The sequence below is a fragment of the Dipodomys ordii genome, unplaced genomic scaffold (assembly GCF_000151885.1).
Source record: "Dipodomys ordii isolate 6190 unplaced genomic scaffold, Dord_2.0 Scaffold196, whole genome shotgun sequence".
NCBI classification, from domain to species: Eukaryota; Metazoa; Chordata; class Mammalia; order Rodentia; family Heteromyidae; genus Dipodomys; species Dipodomys ordii.
Window position 1 is genome coordinate 1679562 of NW_012267412.1, and position 10617 is coordinate 1690178.

Consider the following 10617-nt stretch of genomic DNA (forward strand, 5'->3'; position numbering starts at 1 on the left):
TGATCAGACTTTTACTTTCCTTTACTGGATTTGCTGGTGGACTCAGGCTCTCTGTGGCCAGTGGAGGGTATGTTGCACTTGAGCAGTTTCTGCCTGAGAAAGTTCTCCTTCGAAATGTTGTTTCTAAGTTGAAGTGTTGCTAGCATCCAATCCAGAACACTTACTAGGGTCATGGTTTAATTAATCAGAAGCTGTGGCTTGCAGGGACTGCTGTAATCTTTCAAAAATAAAACATATATTGCCAAGACAGCCCAAGGTGTTGAACACTGTCACGTCTAGCCTAAGCTTTCTAGGAATACCTTAGTGGGTGGCAACACCTGGCCTGCTCCCAGCCTAGAGCTGGAGCATACGCTTAAAGTGTTGGCAACAGTGAGGGCCCATCCACACACATAACACTAATTTGAAAAACTTTATCCTTGCCAAGCACCGTGACTGGAATCTTAGCGACTCAGGAGTCTGAAATCTGAGGATATGGTTCGAAGCCAGCACAGGCAGACAAATCTGTGACTCTTATCTCCAAAAAAGCTGGAAGTGGAAGTGTGACTCAAGCACCAGTCTTGAGAAAACAGCAACAAAAGCAACACCAAAACAGTGCAAGGCTCTGAGTTCAATCCTCAGTACTTGCCCTCCAAAACCAAACAACAAAAAAAACTTTTGTCCTGAAATGTGAAACCAGAAAATACTTAGACATGGCATTCCAATATCAGTTATTATGCAGATCTTTCTATTATGTTGGATTTGAAATACATAGGGTTCAGAAGCTTTAGAATTTAGGACCTCTACCGGCTTCAAACTGGTCAGGCCGGGGCTGGGAAGGTGGCACAGTGGTAGTGCGCTTGCCTCGCATGCATGAGGCCCTGGGTTCGATTCCCCAGCACCACATAAGCAAAAAGAAAAAAAGCTGGAAGTGGTGCTGTGGCTCAAGTGGTAGAGCGCTAGCCTTGAGCTGAAGAGCTGAGGGACAGCGCCCAGGCCCAGAGTTCAGGCCCCATGACCGACCAAAAAAAAACAAAACTGGTCAGGCCCCACACCACCATCTTCTAGGAGCTCCATTCCATCACAGCTTTCAAAATTAATACACAAGGTCATTCCTCAATCTGAGGTCCAGTCCAAAGAGTGGAAGAGGCATCTGCTCTCATACCCTAGTGTAGCTTTTTGGTAGTTCTCCCTCTTGAAATGCTTGATGGCTGAACAACATGGTCTCATATTTAAATATGCCCAGCGAGCAAGACTGTGATGGTGGAATTAGTGTGCCTGACTTGCTAAGGAAGAATCTGTGGGAGAAGAAGCTCTCTGGGACCAGTGAGCAATTCATTTTAATGAGGAAGTGTCTCCTCAGACACAGAAATATCTTGTTTTCTTTAAGTCTTTACCTTTACTCCATCTTCTGTTGCTGTGGGACAAGGCAAAAATTAGGCCCAAGGCCTGGGAACATAAGAGATTGACTGAAGCTCCACTTGGCTTTCCAAACCCCATTCTCCCTTGGGTGGAGACTTGAGACAGCTGCCAGGGGTAGGTGCCCACCCATTGGCCTCTGGTCCTTACTGGACTAGCCAATAGCAAAGGACAGTTGTGAGGTGGGGCCTGCCCTTTTGCATGAGTAGCAGGCTGTTGAGGCTGGCTCATCTTTCTTCACATCCATCCAGACTACAGGCGTGGGTCTGATTCCATACCAGAGGGTAAGACATTATACAATTAAGTTCTAGGCTGAATGAGGGTGGGGTGGCTGCTTATTCCTGGCTGGTGTTGCCAGGTTTTGCTCTCTATATGAGGATGGATACAGGAAAAATTCAGATCTACTAGCACTGATGGATATAGATAGGCCTTGGGATTCTTTTTTTTTTTTTTTAGCTCTCCAGAGATTTAAGAGAGAAAGAATTGTTCCTTTTGGACCTGGGACCACCTTGAATTTTTCCCAGTTCATTTAATGGCAGCATGATTTCTGCTGGGGAAAATGGGGGGGGGGTCCAAGAGATGGGAAGATTCCTCCATAAATAAAGTCCAGTTAGATAAGAGAGAAGAGGAGAGATTGCTTCTCAGCTTCATCAGGCAGAATAAATGAAAAGCATGGAAAGAAACATTGGGGGGAAAACCAAGCTGAGATCTCACCTCAGTCTTAGTTGAAAGCCCAGTTCTATCATTGATTCTATTCAGCAAATATGCTCTAAGTGGAAGTTTACAGGCTGGGCACTGGGTCAGGTTCATGAGATAGGAAGATGAATGTGGTATAATTGTCTGATGTCCAGAGAGGGTCTTGCACTTTTGCTCTAGGTAGCCTTGTGTCATATGCTATTATCCTACCTCCACCTCCTGAGTAGCTGGGATTAAAGCCCAGTCCTATTTGCATTTTTTTTGTTCTTTGTTTTCCAGTCCTGGAGCTTGAACTCTGGGCCTGGGCATTGTCCTTGAGCTTTTGATAATTTATTGGAGATAAGGATCTTACCTTGATCCTCAGATCTCAGCCTCCTGGGTAGCTAGGATTACAGGCATGAGCCACTAGCATCTGACTGATCTTTTAAAATATAATTTTATTGTTATTAATAAGGTGTTGAACAGTGGGCTTTCAATTTCATAAGTCAGATAATGAGTACATTTCTTTCCTTTGACATTGTCACCCCTTCCTTTGCTTTCTCCCAATTTCCATCTCCTATTCCTGCTCACAAGTTACATAGGTCATTTTCTACATAGTGAATAGCATGATTGCATTTGTTCATCCTTCCTCCTTCCCTTTCTATACCTTCTCTTTTGCCCCCCACTAAAAGAAAAAAAAGCAAAAACAAACACTGTCCCCAACAACAACAAAAAACTCCATGTTTCCATTTTCTGGAGTTTGTTTTGACAAATTGTGTTTTAAATGTTCAGAGAAGTTACAGTGTCATGATTCTCCCCTAAGCATTTTCATGATCTTTTTTTTCTTTTTCTTTTTAATTTTTTATTGTGAAAATACCATACAGAGGGGTTACAATTCATGGGCAAGATAATGAGTACATTTCTTATCAAGCATTGTTGCCTCCTCCTTTGTTTCCCCTTCCCATCCCTTCCCATCTACCCTCTCCTGTGGGCGCCCCCCTCCCCCTTGCATGATCTTAAGCTAGCATTTCAGCCCATTTAAGTTTCTGGTTCTCATCTCAGATGACCTGCAATCAGCAGATTCAGAAACTGAATCTGAAGAGCATTGTGTAATAATTTTAAAGGCAATGAGGGGAGGTATACTGGTTTGTAAATAGGACCAGCCATCTCTCAGGGATCATTTCTTTGTTTTCTCAGTTTTTTACATTTCTTTTTTTTTTTTTGGTCCGGTCGGGGGCTTGAACTCTGGGCCACAGCACCACTTCCAGCTTTTTTTCTTTTTGCTTATGTGGTGCTGAGGAATCGAACCCAGGGCCTCATGCATGCAAGGCAAACGCTCTACCACTGAGCCACCTTCCCAGCCCCAGTTTTTTACATTTCTGAAGCAACAATTTTTCCTTCCTTCAGGAAGTTCTTGTAAAGGTGAGAATAATTACTAGTGTGGGAGATGACTCCTTTGAGGCTTTAACAAATGCTTCCCTCAGCCTTCCATTGGGAAAAGCAGGGCAGTGAAGAAGTCACTTTGGACTGGGCATTTCAGGATTTTGAGTACTTAAAGGTCTTCTCCTCCTGTCCTCTCACTCAGTGACTTATCTCCCCTATTGATCTCTGTATTTATTTATTTTTGCTAGTCACAAAGGAGACCATGTACTGTTGCTACTAAAGTTACAGAATGTCAAAGGGGAAATTTACTTACTTTTTTTTTTTTCCTTTGGTTGATAGTGGGGCTTGAACTCTGGGCCTGGGCGCTGTCCCTGAGCTCTTCAGCTCAAGGGAGTGCTCTATCACTTGAGCTAGAGCGCCACTTCCTACTTAGGTTTTTTTTTTTTAATATTTAATTGCAGATTACTCATTCAGTCAATTGCTGGTTATTCAATGCCTTTTAGCTACCAGATCCTATGGAATCATTGGCTTCTTTATTATACTTCCTCCCCTTTCTCCTCTTCCTCCTCTTTCTCTTCTTTCTTGCTGTGTCCCTCCTATTCCTCTTTTATTTTTTATCCTCTAGAAATCTTGGCAGGGGCAAAGCTTTTGTAGTCACAATGCTCCCCAATTCTCTGATGATTAGGTAGGAAAGGATCTTTGTTTTTGTTTTTGTTGGTCATGGGGCTTGAACTCTGGGCCTGAGCATTGTCCCTAAGCTCTTCAGCTCAAGGTGAGCACTCTACCACTTGAGCCATAGTGCTACATCCAGTTTTTGCCCAGGCTGGCTTTGAACCACAATCCTCAGTTCTCAGCCTCCTGAGTAGCTAGGATTACAAACTTGAGCCACCAGCACTCAGCAGGATCTTGTTTCTTTGTTGTTGTTGTTGGTGGTGGTGGTGGGGCCTGAACTCTGGGCCTGGATGCTGTCTCTCAGCTCTTCAGCTCAAGGCTAGCGTTCTACCACTTGAGCCACAGTGCCACTTCCAGTTTTTTCTACTTATGTGGTGCTCAGGAATCGAACCCAGGGCCTCATGCATGTGAGGCAAGCACTCTACCACTGAGCTACTTTCCTAGCCTCGTTACTTACTTTTTTTTTTAACATAAAAATGACAGATCATACTATGGCCATTAGGGATCTCCAAAACATCATGGCCATTCCTTTGTTTGTTTATTTATTTAAATTTTTGTGGGTTATGGGGTCTGAACTCTGGGCCTGGGCACTGTCAAAGCTAGTACTCTACCATTTGAGCAACAGTGCCACTTCCAGCCTTTTCTGCTTATTTGGTGCTGAGGAATTGAACTCAGGGCCTCATGCCTGCAAGGCAAGAGCCCTACCACTGAGCCACCTTCCCAGCCCCTGATTTTTTTTAACAGAAGTGTAGTGGTTTGTGTGTGTGTGTGGAGGGGGTGGGGTGCCAGAGAAGCCTATGAACCGCTGCCTACCTTGTAAGCACTTGGGTTGAGCCCTCATCAGCCTCATCTTTCTTTGGGGCTTGTTTAACTGCCTATTCTGGGGCCTGTGTCCTGAATTACCTTTTGCTTCTCTGTGGAAAAAATGCTGCCTTCACGACTTCTGCCCTCTTCATTCTGAGGAAAGCACACAGGGAGCCAAAGCTGTTACACATTTTTATTGCTGGAACTGTAAGAAGAAAAGGCAGAGTGTACAAATGCCGGCAAAGTTTAAAGACACAAGAAAGTTTAAAAGTCTCAGAACAAATGGTCTCCTAAATAAAGGTTTCTCCTCTCTGTTCTCACCTAACTCACCTCTCCTTATCTGGAGACTAGATTAAAGAACTACTTTAGCTTGAGAACAGCTTTTGAGAACAATCTCTTGAGCCCTGCAGAGGGCGACAGAGGCCCATAAGAGTGAGTTCTCAGCCGATTCAACCCCTAAGGATCAACTGTTGTTTCCTGTAGTTTCCAGAGAGCTTATAGAGCTATTACATATATGTATATTACACGATATATGCACCTATATGATATACATGAAAGATGAATTAACTGGTTGCCTAGCATAAGGAGAGCAACATCAAGCCCCAAGCAATAAGAAGTGGGGTTCCAGCTACCATGAGCATCTATAAGGCTAAGATCTGAGGATCATGGTTCGAAGCTAGCCCAGGGAGAAAAGTCCTTGAGACTCTCATCTCCAATCAGATACTCAGAAAAAGCTGGAAGTGGTGCTGTGGTTCAAGTGGTAGAGTGCCAGCCTTGAGCACAAAAGGCTCAGGGACAGCGCCCAGGCCTTGAGTTCAAGCACTATGACTGACACCCCACCCCCGCCCAGCAAAAAAACCCCACAAAACAAACAAGATAGAGATGGGTTCATGCCTGTAATCCCAGGAAGTAAAGTTTGGAAGGATCCTGGATCAAGGCCAGCCCAAGCAAAAAGTTAATGAGATTCTGTTTCAGCAAGTAGCAGGCTCGATGGTGCATGTCTCTAATCCCAGTTACATGAAAGGCATAGGTAGGAGGATTGTAGTCCAAGGTTTGCTTGAACAAGAAGCAGAAAATACTATTAAAAAAAATCACTTGCCTAGGGGCAAGGCTCAAGTGGTAGACTGTTTGCCTAGAAGTGAGAGACTTGAGTTTAACCCCCAGTACTACCAAAACAAATAAATAACAAACACAAGAAAACTGCTGTGAACTACCTTGTGGTCAAACCTGAGATCCAGGATAAAGGAGAAGAGAAATCAAAGGAATGGGAGTCAACTAAGGAGGAACTGACGCAGAAAATGGGAGGGAAAGAGGAAGACAAGAAGAAAGGCTCCAGCAAAGATGTTTGTTAGAATTGTCCAGAGTGACAGAATCATCATCCTTAGAATACCCCAGAATGTGTTATGGTAAACCAACGTCAGTGCTCATCCCCGCCATGCTTCTGCTAGGCAAAGGAGCCTATCTACAGGGAAGGAGCCTAAACAGGCAAATTGCACAGCAAAAAGATATCAAGAGAGGTATCAGGTAGCCAGAAAAAGCTTCCTGGAAGAGGCGGAGTGGATTATGTTGAGATGGATGGAGTCCTGTGTGGGTACTGATTGGATGCACACGTGGGCTCTGAGCCTCCCATGGCCGACATTGCGCATGTGATTCCAGGGCTCAGGATGCTGTTGCTGCGAGCTGTTCTACTGTTCCTCATCCTGCCCAGTCATGCCGAGAACATCCCAACGGAAGACCCAGGAGTCCCCATTCTCTTACCCAAGGGAACCTGTGCAGGTTGGATGGCTGGCATCCCAGGGCATCCTGGCCACAATGGAACCCCAGGCCGAGATGGCAGAGACGGCAGCCCTGGCGAGAAGGGGGAGAAAGGAGATGCGGGTAAGAACAAGAATTTTGGCTTTCTTCACCACAGACCTCTCCTTGGTATTGGAGGGGGCCCTGGGGATCTGGGAGGATGTTGACTATCAACCAAGGCCTGGACAGAGGCCAGGAGCAAAGCTTTGTTATTTGATCCATAAGAAGTGGAGTGGAGGGGCTGGGAAGGTGGCTTAGTGGTAGAGTGCTTGCCTTGCGTGCATGAAGCCCTGGGTTCGATTCCTCAGCACTACATAAACAGAAAAAGCAGGAAGTGGTGCTGTGGCTCAAGCGGTAGAGTGCTAGCTTTGAGCAAAAGAAGCTCAAGGACAGTGCCCAGGCCCTGAGTTCAAAGCCACAGGACTGGCAAAAAAAAAAAAAAAAAGACATCGAGTGGAGCAGGCACCAGTGGCTCACGCCTGTAATCCTAACTACTCAGGAGGCTGAGATCTGAGGATCACGGTTCAAAGCCAGCCCAGACAGGAAAGTCCGTGAGACTCTTATCTCCAATAAGCCACCAGAAAACCAGAGATGGCACTGTGGCTCCAGTGGTAAAATGCTAGCCTTAAGCTGACTAGCTGAGGGATAGTGCCCAAGCCCTGAGTTCTAGCCCCACAACCAAAAAAGAAGTGGAGTGGTTTTAAAGTTGGTCTTATAGAGAGAGACTAAGTAGCTCCTGAGAGAGACTAGGTGGTTCCTGTATACTGAGGTACCTTTGCCTCTGCTCCACCTAAATCTTCTTTCCTATCCCCATGTCCATTCTGAGTCCAGATCTCCATTTTTCTTCCTTTCCCTTTCATTTCTGTTCCATCTAGAGGCTTTCCACTGCCCTGACAGCACACCTTCTGAAGTCCTCCACAGCTTTTGGAGAGTTCTTTTGTGTTAAAAGAATAAGCTTAAGACTCTGTTAATAATTCCCAGAAGATGCTTACTTCAAATATGCCAAACTGAGTGTAAACGAATGTTCAAACTATAGGATAGAGGAAACACACTCAGTTGACAATGAAGCTTCATGGAGGAAGCAGGCCTTGACTAGGCAGAGGAGAGGAAGGAGGGCATCCTGGACAGGAAGGTAGAGGGCAAGGCCATGGTTAGTTGACTGCACAATGGAGGGAACCTGCTGGGTTATGGGAAGTGTGGAAAGCACTTGAAGAATCAATGCACAGACAAGTGCGTAAATAGCTAGAAAATGTTTAGAAGCACTGACAAGCAGCAAACAACCCTAATATTAATCAGAGAAGACTCAACAAAGTTTTGGTATAGTTAAGACATTGATTTGATTTTCTTTTCTCTTTCTTTTCTTTTCTTCCTCACCCTCTCCCCACCCCCTTTCTGACTTTTTGCGAGTTAACTAGAGACGAGTCCCACAGTCTTTTCTACCTGAGCTGGCTTTGAACCATGATCCTCAGATCTTAGCCTCCTGAGAAGCTAGGATTGCAGGGGTGAGTCACTGGCACCTGGCTTGATTTTATTTTCTACTTTGAGAGATTTGAACATTTACTCATTCATTCTTCGAAAGTCTCTTTATAAGGTTGGAGATGAATTTGTGTGAGGCTGCTGGGCCGTGGGCAATGTAAGGAGGAGGTAACATCTCTCTTCCCTCTAGTAGGTGTTGGCTCAGGGACTTGAATTCAGCAAGAAACAACCAGGAATTCTGTTCTTTGAGGTCACTCAGATCTTCTTGCTTTCTAGGTCTTGTTGGTCCTAAGGGAGAGACTGGTGAAACGGGAGTGACAGGGGCTGAAGGTCCCCGGGGCTTTCCAGGAATCCCAGGGAGGAAGGGAGAGCCTGGAGAAGGTGCTTATGTTTACCGATCAGCCTTCAGTGTGGGGCTGGAGAACCGAGTCACTGTCCCCAATGTTCCCATTCGCTTTACCAAGATCTTCTACAATCAGCAAAACCACTATGATGGCACCACTGGGAAATTTCACTGCAACATTCCAGGGCTGTATTATTTCTCCTACCACATCACGGTCTACATGAAGGATGTCAAGGTGAGCCTCTTCAAGAATGACAAGGCCATGCTCTTCACCTATGACCAGTACCAGGACAAGAATGTGGACCAGGCCTCTGGCTCCGTGCTCCTGCATCTGGAGGTGGGCGACCAAGTATGGCTCCAGGTATATGGGGATGGAGACCATAATGGACTCTATGCAGATAATGTCAATGACTCCACCTTCACAGGCTTCCTTCTTTATTACGATACCAACTGATCAGCACTAACTCAGAGCTTCCGCGCTGCCAAAGAGCTCAGGAGCCCATCAAAGAGCAGTCAACAGCCTTTCAACAGAGATTAAGGGACTGATTTTCTTGTCTAGGTTGAGGGTTCTGAGCACCATTCATTCATTCATTCATTCATTTATCAAATGTCTTTTTAGAAAAATCATGTATGTTGTATCTAGTCCTCAAGAAGACATCTTTCTTGGTATTAAGAATCTCTTCTGTAATAAGTAGGATAAAAATATAAAAATATGTTGTTTTGTGATATGCTTGGGATTGTCTCTTGGGAGATAACTACTAGAGGAAAGCTCTTCAGAGATTTAGTGAGTTGCATTTTTATAAATGTATGGATGGAAAGCCTTTTTCTTGCTTCCACTTTCAATTTTTTGATGATTCTATTTTATATGTATTTTGCTATTCATTGATTACTAATTCTATGTATAAAGCTTTGTCTTTTAAAGTGACAATATCATTATTTTCTACAGGTAAAGACACTATGCCAAATTAAAGATAAATGAATTTGCTACACATGACTTGGTTTTTAATTTGTGGAGAAAAGTATGAGGCTTAGAAAGATAGGAACATTGTGTTAATTAGAACTTTATGGCCTACCCCTATAACCCAACTCAGGGGACTGAGATCTGAAAATCATAGTTCAAAGCCAACTATGCTGGCAAATTAACCAGCAAAATTAACCAGCAAAAAGTGGAACTAGCCTGGTTCAAGTGGTAGAGCATCAGCCACAAGCAAAGAAGCTCAGTGAGAGTGTGAGGCCTTGAGTTCAAGCCCGGTAGTAGCACACACACACACACACACACACAAATCTCTATGAGTGTGTACAGAAAATGCAACCTAAACTAATCTAAACAAAAAAAAATCCAACCAATTATCCAACCAACCAACCAAATAAACAAAACAACAATATTAAAACAGAAAAAGAAAAAAAGCACTGGGTGCCAGTGGCTCAGGCCTGTAATCTTAGCTACTCAGGGGCTTGAGATCTGGGGGATTTCAGTTTGAAACCAACCTGGGAAGAAAAGTCTGAGAGACTCATCTCCAAAATAACTAGCAAAAAGCTGGGCTGGAGGTGTGGGTCAAGTGGTAGAACACGAGCTAAGCAACTGAAACATCTGAGTCCTGTGATTTGAATGTTTGTCCTTTCTAACATAAATTGATATTTATAACACTATTAGGAGGTGGAACATTCACAGGTGATCAGGTCCTGAAGGCTCCATCTGAATGGATGGACTAATGTTGCTAACCTGTGAGTAGGTTCACCACTTGTGGCTCTGTTTGGCCTTCTACTAAGAGATACAACAGCAAGAAAGCCCTTACTAAGGGATGGCATCTTAACCTTAGATTTGAAAACCTCCAGGTCTATAAACCACAAGTATCTATTTTTCATAAATTACTCAGTGGTATTCTGTTATTGTCTCCAAACAGATTAAGATACTGAGGTAGGCAGATTCCTCTAGGAATGTGAATTAGAATGGATCCCAAATATGTGTGTGTGTGTGTGTGTGTGTATGAGGGGGGGGGAAGGAGAGAGAAAGAGAGAGACAACTGCTGGGCTCCTGAAGTTTTCTATCTTTTTGCTCCCATATTTCTTGAGAT

At 44.3% G+C, this 10617-nt stretch overlaps 1 protein-coding gene across 1 annotated transcript; it reads left to right on the forward strand.

The window, feature by feature from the left end:
• The first annotated feature begins 1630 nt into the window (after positions 1-1630).
• Positions 1631-9536, forward strand: Adipoq (adiponectin, C1Q and collagen domain containing). The gene is made up of 3 exons (XM_013034775.1): positions 1631-1679; positions 6586-6807; positions 8476-9536. Exons 2-3 carry the CDS (start codon positions 6594-6596, stop codon positions 8994-8996), a joined length of 735 nt encoding a protein of 244 aa, XP_012890229.1. The 5' UTR covers positions 1631-1679; positions 6586-6593; the 3' UTR covers positions 8997-9536.
• Positions 9537-10617: the final 1081 nt, after the last annotated feature.

Excerpts from the sequence above, each read along its gene's own strand:
- Adipoq (XM_013034775.1), top strand. The coding sequence starts at position 6,594 with ATGCTGTTGCTGCGAGCTGTTCTACTGTTCCTCATCCTGCCCAGTCAT. Across the intron at positions 6,808-8,475 it reads GGGGGAGAAAGGAGATGCGG|GTCTTGTTGGTCCTAAGGGA; the intron begins GTAAGAACAAGA and ends CTTGCTTTCTAG.